Raw genomic sequence first — 18265 nt, forward strand, 5'->3', positions numbered from 1 at the left:
ATTCTTAATTTCTGCTTTGTAAATAAACTTTCAGAATAGAGTGCCTAATCACTATTGTTTAAAATGTTGCCTTTTGGGATCTAATAGGGCCTTTTAAAAGATAAATACGTGTACTTGTAACTCATTTTGTCCATATACGTTGGTTTAACAGCACACTTTTTCCTTCTCCTTTTTGGTGGCTGTTTATAAAAGGATATTTTGGAGCAGAACGAGGCTTTGAAAGCTCAAATTCAACAATTCCATTCCCAAATAGCAGCACAGGTAATGGTGCTTATTATTGCTTATCATTATTAATAGCTTCCTAGCTGTGTAAATACTCTGAGTGCCTGTTGAGTGCCAAGCACTGGATTAGTTGTTGGGTGACTAGTCAGTGAATCAGCAGGATGATCCTGAGTGCTGAGCACTCTGATAATTATGTATAGTGCTGTGAGAAATCCAAGTCTGACTAACGGGATTAGAGAGTTTTTACCTTAGGAGGAAAAAATGTCCACTATCTTGTCACAGTATAGGGGTAATTGGCCAAAATAGTATCAAAAATAGTGGTTCATGTATTAAAAGTATTCACTAAATATTGACTAGCCATAAGGGAAAACTTTATATACCCTCAGGTGGTAGCAGTATGTTAACCATAGTTCTCAGGTTATGTATAGCAAAGTATCATTTTAAAATTTATACTTCAGTTTGGTGAGTGGGAAACCTTCCAGAGTTTTGTAGGTGGTAGTGTAAAACCTGTTACTCTTTGACAACATTGTTATATGACATGATAGATAGCTAGATAGAAAGAAAGAAATATGTAGCCTTCAGAATATAAATAGTATATTAAGAAGGAAGAGAAGAAACTTCCAAGTACTTGTTTCCATAATATACATACTATGAATTTCAATTTCAATTCTTCAATTTAAAAGTACTGAACATTATTAAAAAAAAGTGTTAGCTTAGAAGTCAATTTTCTGTACAAAAAGTAGTTTTAACATTAAAAACTTGTTTTTCAAATTCAGGCAAGTTGAAACTCCCAAAACTTTGAGATTGCAAACATTGTTTGGTTTTTTTTTTTTGTTTGTTTGTTTGTTTGGTTTTTTTTGTAATTGCTTTCTTTGTAGAAACTATAGTCTAAAATTAATTGGGAAACAATTATTTAAGGGTGTTTGTATATGGATGTATGTGCATATGTAAATTATCAATTCAAATTGGATTGAGATCTTAAGTTATAACAGAGATAGTTCTAGAAAATTTATCAGGAATTAAATATTTAGAGAATGATATAAGTACCTTTTAAAAAGTAAAGATGAGCATGGGCATTACCAAACAAATACTTATCTTAATCATGAACTGTGTCATTTCATTATAGGAAATTCTTACCAAGGAAAAGAAGCACAGGAGTGAAAAATGGCCTTTGCTGCTGTTTTTCCTGTTTCTATGTTGCTTGTCAGTTACTTTCCAGGCCTGTCAACTTACTTCATTAGAAATGTCTTATGATGTGTCATTCCCTAATATTGGCTCTTGGTGATCAAATTTGCTTTCAGAGTAATAGCTATTATTTAGTGAACACTTACCATGAGCCACATACTGCCTTAACTTTATATACATTTATTTCTTTTAATTTTTAAAGTTCTGTTGTGATGATTGTTGTATAGCGTTTCAATTTTCTCTTAAAGGCTTTTACGTTGACACTGTTTTCTTTCTTAGACCTCTGCTTCAGCTCTAGCAGAAGAATTACATAAAGTGTAAGCCTGTCTTTCTTTACTTCTCTTACAATTACTTAGTCACCACTAACTGATACTGTCAGATTCTACACTTATGGTTAACTTTATGTTCTAATTTGTTCAAGAAAATACTGTCAACTAGATTTGGAGCAACTTTCATCCATCCCACTTCCCACCTCCCCACTACCCTCTATGAGTTTGGTTCCTACCCATTATGTATTCTTTTTTTTTTTTTTTTGTATCTTTGTCATAAAAAGAGTTGGAAACTTTTTTCCATTTGGGCTTTAGCAGTTATGTGGAAGAGATTATTGTGATTTGAGATTAGTGGAAGTAAATTAGTTTTTATGTCTAATAAGTAGTTGTAGTCACTCTGGATCTAACTATATGATGGTATGCTCAAAACAGAGTTCATTTTTCTTGTGTATTGTATAATTTGCATAGACATGGATCTCTTAAGTTCAGAAGACCTGAAATCTGTTTTTGACATTGTTGGGCTTGTGAGCTTAAATTATTTAACTTCTTTGACCTTAAGTTTTAAAATAGGTGTATGTATTTTAAGGAGTTGTAGTAATAGATGTGACAGTTATTACTAAACTGAAAAGGGCTATAGAAATGGAAGGTATAGTTATGTGAAAAACTACTTAAGTAAGAATGACTATTTTTGAGGCTTTTAATCCTTTGATTTGTGACTTGACCTCTAAATGTTTATTGAATGTGCAAATCTGTTTCCCATTAAAGGATTGCAGAAAAGGATAAGCAAATAAAACAGACTGAAGATTCTTTAGCAAATGAACATGATCACTTAGCAAGTAAAGAGGAGGAACTTAAGGTATAGTAATTCTTACAAATGGCTATAGTATTTTATAGACATTGAGTTTCCCATCCCTGATACTGTAATCGGTATGATTGTCTATGAAGAATGAAAAATACAATTTATTTGAAAAGTTTCTCTCTTTTCTAAACTACAAAATCCTCTTTAGCCCTCTAAGAGGAGAAGTTCAAAGGCCTTTTCTCATGTGATATTCACCATAATTTGAAAAATATATTAAGTAACAGGAATTGATGGTTTCCTTTCTGACTTAAAAATAGTAATTTGAGACTTTTGCTTAGGTAGATGAGATGCTTTACAAACTTGAAATTTAATATTACATGAAATACTTCTAATACTATTTTTCCTTTTTGTTCTAGGATATACAGAATATGAATTTCTTATTAAAAGCTGAAGTGCAGAAATTACAGGCCCTGGCAAATGAACAGGTAGATCTTTATTGCTTTTAAGCATTTACCTTAGACTTTCAGTTTGCCTGTGCTTATTTTCATTGGTATTGCAGTCCCTAATTTTACTCATGTAGATAATAAATTTATTGGTTACTTGTGGTTGGCTGCGTGGTATATTGTTTAAAAACCTCTTCTATTTGGCCATGACTCTCACAATTCTAACCTAACCTAAATGTTACTATTTTCACACTGGAATTAATGTTTGATTCAAAGAATTGATCACTTTTGAGATATCAGAAGACTCAGTTAAAACATTCATAATGTGCTGATTTGTTTTAGCCTCTGCCATTTAATCATAAAAGGATATACTTTTTATTAGGATGAAAGTTGATCAGTGAGAAGTACAAAATACTGGACAGCAAGAAGTATTACAGACGTGTATGCTATTGCTTTAACTGTTTTCTCCAAATATATGAAAATGTAACTTTAATGTGTAAAAATAAGTAAAGGAATAGTTTCGAGTGCTTTCTGAGAAATGATACAGTTCTCATCTCATTCCAAACACAGGCTGCTACTGCACATGAACTGGAGAAGATGCAGAAAAGGTGATTAAAGTATTGCTGTACATGGAGCCATTTATGCATTAATGTTCAAGTATAACTGCAGAAAATATTGGTTGTGCACATAATTTAAGTAAAGCTTTCTGAGTATATGAAAATTTTAATTGCCTTTTTTTCTCCATAGTATTCATGTTAAGGATGATAAAATAAGATTACTTGAAGAGCGGCTACAATGTGAAATTTCAAACAAAATGGAAGAATTTAAGGTGTGTAATTAAGCTTGTTCACCCAGCTTTCTATGAACAAGCTTGTATAATTTTCAGTTGAAGTGCACATAGAAATACTACTTTTCGTATGTAATCACGCTATAGTTTATTTGGGGACTTACTCAAACAGTTATATCATAGACTTCTTGCTTAGGTTATTTTGACTTACCTGTTTTTATAATAGGCTTTTGATGTTTGTTTTCCCCTAACCTTTTCTCTGTAGTTTAAGATGGTTTCACCTGCCTCGATTGTTGGTGTAGTGCTAGTTTCTGCTTATGGCCAAGCAGCTTGAGTATTGTAAAGCATTTTGATTGCCAGGGCATGTATCTCTGCAGTGCAGTAAGATTTGCTTTTTCTCAGCTTTTACGTAATAGGAATCACTTACGAAAGCAGAGTTTCGCAGAATGCATTGGCACAAACGGTTTAACTTTTTGAAATACACATGGAAGAGTTCCAAGCACAGTTTTAACATTGTTTGGGATAAAACCATATGAATGAATTAGAGGGGCTCAGTAGAAACTACTTTTTAGAGATCACTGTATGTGTGCTTTATACTATTGCCATATTCCTGTACTCTGGAAATATATTCATTGAAACTGTGAAAAATGGAACCACATGAGATTTGCATTCTTAGATCAGTGTTAATTCACCTGTCGCTTTATAAAGTACTTACAGCAATAATATGGCTTTGATTTTTTTAAAAAACCCCATTAAATGATCGCTTTGTTGTTACCTTTTCTTATTAAAACAATAAATTGAGATTCTTTCTTCTAGATTCTAAATGACCAAAACAAAGTATTACAATTAGAAGTTCAGAAGCTACAGACTCTTATTTCTGAACAGGTAAGGCTTTTCATGAGTTGTAAGTTAGAAATATCGAATATGTAACAAGATCTTACTTTTCTTAAATAGTAACCACCTCATTCACTTTTTGAACTCTTACTTAAGGGTAGATTTGTCGTCTAATTGAATTTCTGTTGATCTTCTGCTAACCAAGTATCTAAATTAAGGAAAATATTTTTCTTCCTGAGACGAAACTAATGCTGTGTTTATAAGCATTTTAAAAAAAAGTATAATGGATATAGTAGAATGTATAAAAATAATTTCTTTAAGTCATTTTGATACATTTGGCTCTCAGGATAAAATCTTTAGACTTTTGAAGTCTTACTTTTTTTCTCTAAGGTAGTGTGGGTTCTTAAAAAGAGAATGAATTTGAAACCTACTTCCAGCACTGAAAGCAGAGGGGTGTTGATCAAGTTGCTTAACCTTTCTGAGACCTCTCATTCCAAGTCTTTTACATTGAGGTTTTATTTACGTTATAAACTTATTAGATTTAAATGGGGGAGTTTATGTACTGTGCATAGCCTAGGGCTTTGCATATAGCAGACATCTTAAGCCTTAATTCCCTTCGTTTAGAATATTTATTTTTTCAATCTCATCTCCACCCACTACCACCATCATACTTCTTTCTGTATTTATAGCAAGCCATCAAACTATAGTAGCCTGAATAAGCGTAGCTCCGTAAACTCAAGGCCCAGGTGATGTCTGTTCTGTGGCTTTTCCTTCCCATACTTCTTCAGATTCGAGTTTTTAAAAATGTTCTAGAAACTCTGCATATTAGATGACACATTAAAATAGAAGCCTTGCATGTTTCTCTAAATACTGTTAACTTTTGACGTATTTTTTAAGAAGCTGAAATGTAAGTTATTGCAAATGATAGCACTTCCTTTAGCAGATGCATGCTTTCTTTTTTATTTTAAAAATCACATTATGCAGGTATTGCACTGGTCTAAGTAGCTGTGCCAAATGCTGTGGAAGTATTTTGTCAAGATCTGTTTACTTGTCACGAAATAATCTATTATTTCTTATTACCCTCCCCACTAAATATGATAATAAATGTTTTGCATAATCTTCATTATTTTGTATATGCCTTACCCTTTCAACTAAAGATAATAGAGTGAAAAACGCTCAGTGGATGATATTTAGTGCAGGGACATGACTTCATGCCAGTAGAATGTTAAAATGGTATTTAAGTCTTGTTTGTAAATCTTATTCCTATTTCCCTCATATAGCTTTTAACAGATAAAATTTATTTCAATTGTAAGATTTTTTTCTTTTTCTCAATTTATCATATCTGAAATCTTGGATGTATCTTAGTCTCTGGTTAGCAGTTTAATTGGAGGCATTTAAAAATTTTAGCGTTATGTAAAATACCAGTTGTGAGATGGCAACATTGGTGACTTGGATTAGATAAAATATGATAGATTTTTTTGGCTGTGTTAATTAAATCTTACCCAGAAAAGAAGAATGTAGTTTTTTCAAGTTGGTTATCAGAGATTCTAGAACACCTATTTCAAAATACAAAGTTTTAAGCTTTCTTAAATTAATTTCATGGGAGGTAAATCAAATGCTTAGAAACGTCTGATTCTGCCCTAGAATTCCAATATTAAAGATGCTACTTAGGTTTAAACAGAGCACCTAAATCTTAGGTTTAAACAGAGTACCTAAATCTTTCCTTTTCACTTTTGTGAATATCACTGAAAATGCTATTCTTCATTGTTACACAAGAGTAAAACCACTAGCCTTAATTCTTTTCCCCCTAAAGATAACATGATACCCTAAGAATTATCATTCTGATGTCTTGCTTAAAATTCCCTCATCACATTGTGTAGGAGTATATATTTAAAAAACCCTCTAATTTCTTCCTTACTGAGTCAGCCTTTTATCTTCTATAAAGCTTCTGTTGTACTTTTAGATCTCTGTTAACATAACTTTTAGCATGAGTTGAATTTTTTTTTTAATGAAGAGTAATTTAATGAAGAATAGTCCACAGAACAAAATTTCGCAGCCACATTTTAAAATTTATTTAAAAGAATTATTTGATAAGAGGGGAAACTCATCTTGTACTAATGTAAGGTTTGCCCTTTGGGTAGTTCTTAGAATTTTTTCTTCTTATTCTGAAAACTCCCTCTTTCTCTCTCTCTCTCTGTCTCTCTCTGTCTTTTTTAATAGTCTAGAAAGCATATGACTGTGATGTTATGTTTTTGGTTATCATTGTAATTTTTCTCTCTCATCTTGGCAGGCGAAAGAATTCTCTCTTTGGCTTTTCCTCTGGTCATTTTTTGTGCCATTGCTAGTGAAAGGGGAGATAAAGTTTAGTATAATTGTAACTTTGTTCATTTCCACCTTTCTTTAACCCCTTCTGCCTATCAGTCAGAATTCCAAATGGCAGTTGAGAGATGAACAGTTTAGTTATGTAAAAAAAAGTCAGTCCTTTTACCCCATGGATTTTAATCCTGGAGAAAAAGATTAAGCTTATTGAAGCAGAAACTGATAATGGTGCCAAGTTGTTGTTTCTTCAAGTGTGGGAAGCAGAGAGACAAGTACCAGGTAACATGTTTATGTGTATACTCAGAAGGGAAGACTCCTTTTGAGTGTGGGCCTATGGATAGATCATACAAATGAATCAATTACCAAGATCCCATTTATTCAGAATAAAATAAAGCTATTTTGGGGAAAGGGTCCTGTTTTTTGAACATCTTGACCTTTTTAGCCAAAGGAACAGCATGACTTTCTAGTCTTAGTCTAGTAGATTTTTAAGATTCAGTGATCAAGATTATTAAGTAAAAAATGATAGGAATGGGAAGTTTTTTCTCTTTTTCCCTGCAGCCTGGTTATATTTTATTGCAGAGGAATTCATTATTGTAAAAGGTGTAGTTTTGAAAATTATCCAGGGAGGGAAAAATTGGATTGGATTAGATTGATAATGTATAAAGTCAAAATGATTGATAAATGCTAAGCTGGGTCAGTTTCATGTAATTGAATATTCGATGAGCAGTTGACCTAGAGTACTTGTTAAACTGTAACCTTGTTAAAGTATATTAAGTTCATTAAATTTTTACTGACGGGAGTTTGCTAGGTGCTGTGATACATGCTAAGGCTACAGAGATGAATGAGACTTGGTTCCTGCCCTCAGGAATATGGCTTAATATGGAGATACATGTATAACACAGAAAAGTGTGATGAGTAAAATTCTTGAACTGTGTGTACAGGTTTAGAGGAGGAGAGAATGAATTCTACCAGAAGGAGAGTAAGGGTGAAGAGGTGCCACAGAGAGAGGACAGCCAAACCTGATTTTGAGAAATAGCCAAGAATTTGCTAAACAGCTAAGGTACAGTCCAGGCTGAGGGGAAACAGTGTTGAAAATCGTGGCAGTGTGTGGCAAAATTGGCATATGAGCATACTGGCTGGCATATTGTGAAATTGCAAAGTATGAGTTGTAGGGAGTAAAGAAAGATTTGCTAGGACCTAATCATGAAGAACTTTATGTGCTGTGTAAGGACCTTGAACTTGACCTGGCATGTGGGTAAGCTGCCGAAGGATGTTGAGAGAATGAATAAGCATCTTGTCTGTAACTTTAGATCATTCTCGTAATCATGAGGTGTTTGAATTTATGTGAAGGTGAAATATGTAATACTAAGATAATACAACTAAGTGATTAAGTTGCAAATAACTTGGACTTAATAGTGTTGTCTTTTTTTTTAAATTGAGATATAATTGACATTTTAGGTGTAAACCACATAATGATTTAACATTTGTATATTTTGTGACATGATCACCACAGTAAGTCTCATTAACATCCATCACCATATATAGTTACAAATTTTGTTTTGTCTTTATGTGAGATGACAGTCATCAAAAATAAAGATGGACAAAACCATCCTGATGAAAGATTTTTAAACTTACTGTGTGACTTATTTTTCACAGTTTATAAACATGATTTAATGTATTTTTGACAGCTTTCTATCTGATGGTAGGAAAAATTTTTCCTTTTGGGAAGTTCTTCTGTACCCCTCAGAATATAATCCTTATGAACTAGAGACAAGGGGAAAAATTGGGGTATTGTAATATTTGAGATGAGAAAAGCCAAGGGCCTAACCTAAGACATTGAAGAGAAGGGGGTTAATTTTCAGACATATGTAATAAGTGGAATCTTAGGACTTGGTTTTGGCAATGGAAAAATTAATAGTATGAAAACCATTTTGTGAAAAGTGGTTGTAATAAAATCAGAAAAAAATTAAGAAACTAGCATAATTAGAAGAAAGCAGTTTGGGAATGGGATGGGTGGAAGAGAATGTTGAAGGAAAAAGACCCCAAACCTGTTAGTCAGGTTGCTTAGCTGCCTGAAGGCCTAGGAATGCTGAAGGGGAGGCCCTACTTCTGGACACACAGTAAATTATAACACTGAGGACTTTGTGTATACGGGGGAATGCTAGATGTGTGGGTCAAAGGCAGGGGTCAGCTCACACGTCATGTTTTACTGTAACAAGGAGATTATGTTCATGGGTTGCTTCTGCACTTTGTAATCAATTTTAAAACATTCCATGTATTGGCTTAGGTGTGGTTATATGAAATCTACATGTTAAAAGTTCATTGACTTGTGCACAGGATCTATGCACTTGCCTTATACCTTAGTCTTAAAAAAAGTTTTTTAAAAGAAAGATTAAAGCCTCCTTCTTGGCCTGCAAGACCTTGGAGTCTTGGATTTTTAGATTTGGAGAATTGAATTAATGTACAGGAAGGGCAGATTATCTTATCCTTAAGATTTTCTTTTATAGTATTTAAAAATTTATTCACAAGGTACTAGTGCATTTTGCTTGCCCATTTTATACTTCATCTTTTTTTGTCTTTTGTGTAGCTGCTGCTTTTCTGTCTTGTGTTTTTTGAAGTAAATAATTAACTATTAGCAGTCTTCAAATATGGATCATTTTCCTAAATTATGGATCTAATTAATATTGAACAATTTTCATAGAATTCTATTTCTAAACTAGTTTCACTTTATGCAAACTTGGTAAAATTAAACTTTTCTTTTGGTGATTTTATTTTAGCCTAATAAAGATGTTGTGGAACAAATGGAAAAATGGTAAGAGATTAAAATTTTATTTTTGCACTTAATGACTCATTTCTACCAAGTTTGAGATAACAGAATTTTTAACTATGTTAATCTAAATTCTTAAAATTCTCTTTATCTTTCTTAATGGAAGAGAGTAGTATACTGTTGATTGATTTGGTGTTATATTAGGTTTGTGGGTGTTGTGTGGCTTGTTTAGGTTAGCGTGTAATCATGCATTACTTGAACATATTTTACTTACTGGTAAAAAGGAAGTATCCTTAGACTATGAACAAAGATCCTCAGAAATCTTTAGAATTGAAAGTTCGTAAGGAATGACGGACATAAGAGTTGATCCATGTAAAGTATTTATTTACAAATTATATAATTTTCCTTGAAAAATAGTTCATATATATGTTTTAAATTTATAACTTCAGCATTCAAGAAAAAGATGAGAAGTTGAAGACTGTAGAAGAATTACTTGAAACTGGACTCATTCAGGTGGCCACTAAAGAGGAAGAACTGAATGTAAAGCATTTTGTATATTTGTTTTTCTTGTGGTTATTCAGTGAACATAAAGGGGGTTTCACTATGGTTTATGTATTATTTTTCCCATAGCTTTTAAACTTATTAGTTCCCCACATTTTATGAGTTTATATGATGGCTTATTTTTTTAATGAAATTTAAGATTTTATTATAAATACAAAAATATGTAGTTGGTTGTAGCTTCACTGCTTTAATGGAGTAGACACCATTATTATGGTTGTAATATATGCTTTCCCACATCCAAATTATAACCAGACAATAACTAGTGGACTTCATAAGTTCATAAATGGTATTGGAGGCCAGAGAAAGGAGACAATGCAGTTCTATTTTATGATGAAAATCATTAGCCTTAACTAACTCATTTTGGATAGGGTTGCTGGATGAAATAAGGTAAAAGGTGTATTTGATTTGAAGGAGAGAAATGACAAGTGGTATATTATGTGGTTTTGAGGTTGTAGAAGCATAAGTAGAAATACTTATGAGGATAATTGATTAAAAAACCCATTTGGCTAGCTGTGGAAGTTACTGAATTACAGACAGGTAGAGCAAGTGAGATTTCTGGGCCTTCAGAGAGGAAAGGAAGCAGCTAGAAAAAAAATGAGAAACAAGTGTATTTGAAAGCTGTTTTTTTCAGAAAATAAAAGTGTTGTGCTTGTGTGTCTTTGAAAAAGGCAATAAGAACAGAAAATTCATCTCTGACGAAAGAAATTCAAGACTTAAAGGCCAAGCAAAATGATCAGGTAATGAATGTATTCAGTCGATCCTGCAATCATTCTCTTTTAAACAGTGGAAAAACCTGTTAAACTCAAATATAGCAGCAAATCTTTTGTTTGTTTCTCCCTTCTCCAACTTGGAATTTGTCAATTATAGTTTTAATCTGTGAATGATTGGTGACTTGATTATCGGTAATAGAGGCTGCGATTTATTGAATGCTGACTGTATGCCAGGCACTGGGTAGATACTCCAGTTAGAATGTCATTGCTTCTTACTATGGAGATAAAAGGTTTTAAATATACATATACAAAGTAAACTCTACTTAATAGTAAAAGAGGCTACCTGAAATTAGGCAATTTCCTATTTTCTCCTTATCTAGTTGGAATTATTTAATAATTTTAATATTTGTTGATTTTTCTATGACTTACACTTAACATAAGTAGCTTCAAAGCTGCTTGCTTTCAAAGTGCTTTTCATTTTCATATAATTAAGACATTTAAAAAATCTAGAAAGAAGTAATTCCTAGGTTTACTTTTCCCATTTGGATTTTGGTCTAGTGGAAAATTTAAGAAAACATACTTTTCTATTTATGACCATTTATATTTTGACCAAATTAGTAAGTAAGATACCTTTCTATTTCCAGGTTTCTTTTGCAGCTCTAGTTGAAGAACTTAAGAAAGTGTAAGTGATGACATTATTAAACTGGGCTTTCTTTTTTGGTTCATTTTCTCAGTGAACATTCATAAGTCTTGTTTTAATTGTTCAATTGAGACAGCTGATGTGTACTAGTTTAACTTTCACTCCAGAGTTTTTGATTGGTGGAGTAAGGAAACTTTCCCAGTGCAATGTGAGTGTTAAAAAACCAGTTTCCTCAATTGATTCCATTATTTTCTTAACTTACGGCATCAAATTGGTAATTTTCTGTTTCTGCAGTAGAAACTATTAATGAACAGGTTATATTAGATCATTTCCTTCTTAAACTGTTTAGAAAGTTTAATGCCATAATTTTGTGTAAGTTCTGCCACAGATTTCAGAGCCCTAGAAGCCAGCTTATTGAGAGGAGCTCACTTCTCCCTAATAATCTTCAGGGTAAAAATCTTATATTCCCTGTGCACTTTGGAAGCATGTCACCAGTTTCTCCTTGTGTGCATAGGCTTCAGCCATCTGGTAGTTACTGCTTAATTCTCATTTAGGAAGAGCTTTAAATATTTTTTCCCCTTCTGTCTGAAAGATATGTTGCTGTTTTACTTAAAACAAGAAGAGTTGATTTGGTGAGCCTATTCATGATTTGGTACTATTTTTATGTCTTAGTTGGTAGATCTTGATGATTTCTCTCCAAGTTTAATACTGTACTTCTTTATCTAAGGATCCATGAAAAAGATGGAAAGATCAAGTCTGTGGAAGAGCTTCTGGAAGCTGAACTTCTCAAAGTTGCTAATAAGGAAAAAACTATTCAGGTATTGAGAGAGAAAAAACTTTTTTTTTTTTTTTTGTATATCAACTTCAGTGAATACCATTTAATTTCATGTGTTTGTCTGTACATTGCATTTTATGTCAATTTCTGTGTTTCCATTGTCCAATTTTGTCTGTTTTGTCATTGTCAAGGATTTGAAACAGGAAATAGAGGCTCTAAAAGAAGAAATAGGAAATATCCAGCTTGAAAAGGCTCAACAGGTAAAAATCCCAGAGCCACAGCATGACAGATTTGTTAGTGACTGTGTATTTATGAAGTATTTGGTTTTTTCTTGTTACTCAGAAGAAACGTTTAGTAGTATGCTGTAAGTATATTGGATTATGTACTTTTTATTATTTTTGCCTGATTTGAGAAAATGTTCTTAATATTTTAATATATCTTTTAACTGTTAAGGATTTTTTTTTCTGTAATGTTTTCTGTATTAATATTTCATTTTAGTTTGCCAACTTAAACAAAACACTTTGGTAAACTTTTTTTTTTTTAATTGCATGGACCAAAATGTTTTGTTATAGAATATGTATTGCTCAATCTTTGCCTACAGAATAAATTATAGATTTCATTGGAGGATTTTCAGAGGTAGATGTGGTTACTGGAAATGGATGGGTGGCTTTAGTGAATTTAATCTGATATGATTTCATTGAAAAAATGGTGAAATTGCATGGAAGAGATCATTCATTCATTCATCCAACAAATTTATTCAACAACATTTATTCAATTCTTCCTACTTATCAAAGTACTGTGTTAGTAATTAGAGATAAATTGTTGAATGAAATAGGGTATGATGGAAAAATTAAACTCCTAATGTAGATAGATTTAGAGTTCAGGAAAGTCTTCTCCTGAGACACTGACATCTAAGCCACAGTCTGAAGGGACTATGAAAAGACAGGAATGAAAGATACTATTGAACTGTGTATGATAAGAAAAGGAGATTAGAGAGCAATATAGAGAACTGTTGAGTAGTTAGCCTTGAAGACTGGGAAGGAGAAGAACTCTGACATGGTAGGAAGGTATGTGTACAGTTAATACTCTAATTTTCACAGTTTTAGAACTATCACATTATTTAGACTTATTATTCATAACTATATCCCGTGCCTCCCTGTGAGGGTTGGGGAGCATTTTTAATTTGTTATTCTTACTGTCATTGGAGTCAAGAGAAGGTGAAATAAAAACACATCTCATTTTGGCATGAATAATTCAGCTAGGATCTTTGTAATTTGAAGTGTACATATTTTAAAGTTTGTCATAAAGCTTAATAAGGTAAATTGAAAGGATTATGAATTGCTTTTTTTCTGCTTCTTTCTTTGTATTTCAGTTATCTATCACTTCTCAAGTTCAGGAACTTCAGAACTTGTAAGTACCATTTCTCTCATTTCTCTTTAATATCTTTTCCACAAGTTAAATATAATGAGAATCATAACTTCTTTTCATTTGATTTCAAGTAATATTTTAGGAACATTATATCTCAAAAAGGCCTTAAGGTCTTAAATTTTTCATTAGGATTTAACCTGTAGGTTTTTTGATGGGAGTGGGGCTAGAGTAGAAGTCTTATTTTCATCATTTATAATGTAAATATGACCCTAAACTTACGTGTTGCTCTTTACCCATTTTAATAATCCCTGTGAAACTGGTTGTGTATTTCATATCCAAACTGCTTATAATAAGCGGTCTAAATTTGTGGGTACCAACTTAAACAGGGCGATAAGGGGTGGGAGTAGAGCTACTTCTTAATTTGATAATCTCCAAAATCTTACATGCCTTTATACATAATATCTTTATTTTTTAGTTTGTTTACAATCAGTTTGTGTTGTGAATACAACCCAAAATATACTTTTCCAGTCTCCAGTATTGCTGCTTTGTCTAGTCATGTAACATTTTCATTGTTAGTTCTTATTAACTTATTGTCAGATTGAAAGGAAAGGAGGAGCAGATGAATACCATGAAGACTATTTTAGATGAGAAGGAGAAAGACCTAGCCAATAGAGGGAAACGGTTACAGGTGAGAATTTAAAAACAAAAGCAAATAACTTTTTTATACTTGAGTATCACTTTTATTCACACCTATTTTTTTTCAGGATCTTCAAGAAGAAAATGAATCTTTAAAAGCTCATATTCAGGAGGTAGCACAACATAACTTGAAAGAGGTATAGTATAAACAGATTACCAACATAGTCCATAAAAAATGAGGAATCTTTATTTTACTGTACTAGAAAATAAAGAATATGTTCTTTGAGTTTCTTTGCCATAAAAATTACTATTGTGTCATAGTTATGTTGTTGATAAAATAAATTAACTCTTATCCCTGTCAAGTCTATTATTGCCTGATTTGTCAACCTAAGTCTAAAAGCATTTCGTCTCTTTACTTTTTCAGATGGATTCTTAAGCTCATTTTTACATGTCTGTGTTGAAATGGCATGTTAACCTGTAATCCTTTAAGAAATGGATATTAAAATTAAGTTAAATAAAGAAAATTTACTCTGTCTTTGTTTTATGAATGGCTCAGTCGTAAATGTACCACACGTAACTATGTTTTTGTTTTGTTGGTGATTGATTCTGTAGATATGCTGTAGTATCTGATCTTTCTGATGTTAGAATTAAAAATGTGAATCTGTTCCTTAGGCATGTTCTGCATCACGATTTGAAGAACTTGAGACTGTGTAAGTATACTTTTAGCCAACATTTAAAAGAGGAAACAATGAGGACATTGAATATTACGATGAGTTTCTTCTAAGTCATCAACTTTCTTGTTGAGTTAAGGAATTATAGTCCAGGGGCAAATAAGTTAAGTTTCTGTTTGATATAATAAAACAGGGACCTTTTTAAGTGCTTTCAGATACCTAGAGACTTTATCCTTTCCAAACCCTTCAAATGCATTTTCTGAAATATTCTTTCTGCTTATATAGACCGATTTTATTTAGGCTGTCTCTCTCCCTTTTAAAAAAATGAAGTATGTCATTATCGTAAAGAGAGGTTAAATTTATTTCAAAATGAGACCACTTTTAGTATTTGAAAGAATAACATCTCAAATTAACCAGAAGATGATCCTAGCCATAATCTTGATAATGAATATTGAATCTTTCTATAAAAGTAACTTGCTTTTTGGGGAAAATAGTATAGGTTGTCGTATCAGTCATGCTGTGCCAAATAGTAGAAGTATTGAATCTGATGCGCCTAGGAGGTACCGGTCTTTACAGATGTTCATCCTAGGAAATTTTTACCCTATGAAGTCTGTTTTCTTAGACTAAGTCAGTCTGCAGTGGTAAGAAGGTATCTAGACTTCATCTTTTTGACCTTCTGTCAGTTACTTTTAAATGATTTTGCTTTGATATGATCTCATCAGTTTTTATTGATGCTTATGAAGTAGCCCTTTGAAACTATACCTTTATCTTTGTTTTTGTCTTTGTTTTTCTGTATTTTTTTGCTTATTTTTTTCTGGAAACTATCTTTTAAAAAAGTCAGATATTGAAGATATTTATTAGGTCATTGTCTTTATGGAGACAAAGAAGATGTCTGTTCTTGGCACTAAGATTGCTCATTGGTACAGTTAATTGTTTATCTTGTGGACATTGTGTAACTATCTTTTTTTGTCATTTGCTAATAAAAAGCTTAGAGACACAATTGTGGCCTGTTTGTAGTAGGTATTAGATCATTAAAGTATGATTTTAGACTTATTTCTGTGTCACATTGTTCTTTTTAAATTAATAGAATATTCGGTGGGGGGGTATTTTTAGGTTTACAGGAAAAATTGAGAGAAAAGTACAGAGAATTTCTATATACCCTCCTCCTCCATTACTCTTCTCATTTACATCTTGTATTAGTGTGGTACGTTTGTTAAAATTGAACCAGATCAATATATTGTTATTGACAAGTCCATAGTATCTATTAAGGTTCACTCTTTGTGTTGTACATTTTATGGGTTTTGACGAATGTATGATGACATGTATCCATTATTACAGTATCATTTAAAAAAAAAGTTTTACTGTCCTAAGATTGACCTGTGCTCCACCTATTCACCTAACTAAATATAAGGTCTTTGTAAAAATTCTAGGTTGAAAGAAAAGGAAAATGAAATGAAGAGATTAGAAACTGTGCTAAAAGAGAAGGAGGGTAATCTTTCTAGCAAAATTAAGCTGTTACAGGTAAATATGTTTACTTAAAAAAAATCATCTTGTGAGTCACCGTCTTTGTGTTCTTGAAAACAATTTTAACTACTGTGAAAGAAAACAGAATACAAAATGGCACTCCTGCCCACCCACATACTGCGTCTCACTCCTCAGAGATAACTACTGTCAGTTGTTTATATATCTTTTGAGAAAGTACCCATGCACAAAATATGTATGTATGTACTTAATAGGTTTTTACACATATTATATTTAAACCGTATACTTTTGTATTTTGCTACTCCCCAAATTAATAATGTTTTTGAGATCTTTCCACATAAGCACATTTTTGTCTTTAACTTTTAATGGCTTCATTGTATTCTTTTGTATGATTGTATCACTTATATATTCAATCCTAATTTATGGATACATAGATTATTTAGAGTTGTGTTTCCTGTTACAACAGTTTTACAGAGAATATTTTTGCACACAGATTTTCAATACTTATGCTAATATATGTATTTATAATTCTTAGAAGTGAGATTTTGTGTTAAAGTTTTATGCAGAGATTTTTTTTTTCCTTTGCTTTTTGAAAGCGATAGGTAAACTAGAAAGTTAGTATCTCTTCACCTTCATGCAGTTAGTATTGAAAGTCCTTATCCTTACAGAACATTCTTTTGAAGTGATAGGAAATTTTAGATGTATGCACTGTCTCAGTTCTCATGCTCACATTTCATGCTCCAAGGGTTGGTTCTGTCACATTTCCTCTCCTTTCTAAGTAGATTCATTTTTAATTTTGTTAGATAAATTGCCCATCAAAGTGTTTTTACTAATTTACACTCTCCAACCAACTATTTTAAATTCTTACTTCATTTGTTTTTACTCCATCTTTTGGAAGTTTAAAGCTTTTATGTACTCAAATACAAGTAATTTTCTGAGTTTCAAGACTTGAAAGGTATCTCTCAGGCTGTGATCATAAAAACATTTTCACATTTTTTTCTAATATATTTATAATTTATTTTTTTGTTTATAAGTTTTATTCCCATGTAATTTGAATAAGTTAGAGAATAACATTTCAGTTTTTAAAAAGGGCTAGCCATGTTATTAAATAATCCATCATTACTGCAGTGGTTCTTTCTCTTCCACCCCCTGGAATACTTAGCAATATTTGGAGCGTTTTTGGTTGTCACACCTGGTGGAGGCATGCTACTGCATCTAGTGGATGGAGGCCATGAATACTGCTAAACATCCTACAATATGTAGGACAGCACCCCCTCCACAAAGAAATATCCAGCCAAAAATATCACTAGACCTTCTCCTACTGATTTGAGATGTCACCCTGTACTAAATTCTTAAAGGTCTTTGGATTTGTTTCTGGGTTCTGCTTTCTTCCATTGAGACATACCCACTCCCAGGCTAGTATTGAATAATTCAATTATTCTGATTTTATAATGTGTTTTATTTAATACAGGGCTTATTACACCCTTTAAAAATTGTTAGTTTTAGAATTTTCCTGGTTTGTATGATATGTTTTAAAGTTTATAGGGAAAGTAAAAATTTCTGTGTATTAATATTTAATTTTTATTTAAATAGGAGGTACAAGATGAAAACAAATTCTTTAAATGCCAAATTGAGCAACTTAAGCAGCAGAACTATCAACAGGTATGTACTTTAGATGCCTTGCCTTTTACTTTGTGTGGTAAAAAATTATATGACCCATGACTGTAAGTATTATCATTCTACCTATTCATTGAGAATAAAGTATATGTTCTTTTATTTATAAGTGTTCATCAAATT

General features: G+C 32.1%; 1 protein-coding gene across 5 annotated transcripts in view; it reads left to right on the forward strand.

Annotated features, from left to right (window-relative positions):
• Window positions 1–18265, forward strand: part of KTN1 (kinectin 1) — a 98364-nt gene that overhangs the window by 53291 nt on the left and 26808 nt on the right. For all 5 annotated transcript variants that reach the window (XM_072963095.1, XM_072963096.1, XM_072963097.1 and 2 more), the window contains exons 12-30: window positions 193–261; window positions 1687–1724; window positions 2442–2532; window positions 2892–2960; window positions 3489–3526; window positions 3666–3747; window positions 4522–4590; window positions 9636–9670; window positions 10075–10165; window positions 10855–10923; window positions 11541–11578; window positions 12264–12354; window positions 12503–12571; window positions 13684–13721; window positions 14277–14367; window positions 14444–14512; window positions 14988–15025; window positions 16417–16507; window positions 18062–18130. In XM_072963095.1, the coding sequence (XP_072819196.1) occupies window positions 193–261; window positions 1687–1724; window positions 2442–2532; window positions 2892–2960; window positions 3489–3526; window positions 3666–3747; window positions 4522–4590; window positions 9636–9670; window positions 10075–10165; window positions 10855–10923; window positions 11541–11578; window positions 12264–12354; window positions 12503–12571; window positions 13684–13721; window positions 14277–14367; window positions 14444–14512; window positions 14988–15025; window positions 16417–16507; window positions 18062–18130 (1245 nt within the window). The remainder of the gene's footprint in view (window positions 1–192; window positions 262–1686; window positions 1725–2441; window positions 2533–2891; window positions 2961–3488; window positions 3527–3665; window positions 3748–4521; window positions 4591–9635; window positions 9671–10074; window positions 10166–10854; window positions 10924–11540; window positions 11579–12263; window positions 12355–12502; window positions 12572–13683; window positions 13722–14276; window positions 14368–14443; window positions 14513–14987; window positions 15026–16416; window positions 16508–18061; window positions 18131–18265) is intronic.

The sequence above is a fragment of the Vicugna pacos genome, chromosome 6, assembly GCF_048564905.1.
Source record: "Vicugna pacos chromosome 6, VicPac4, whole genome shotgun sequence".
Lineage (NCBI taxonomy): Eukaryota > Metazoa > Chordata > Mammalia > Artiodactyla > Camelidae > Vicugna > Vicugna pacos.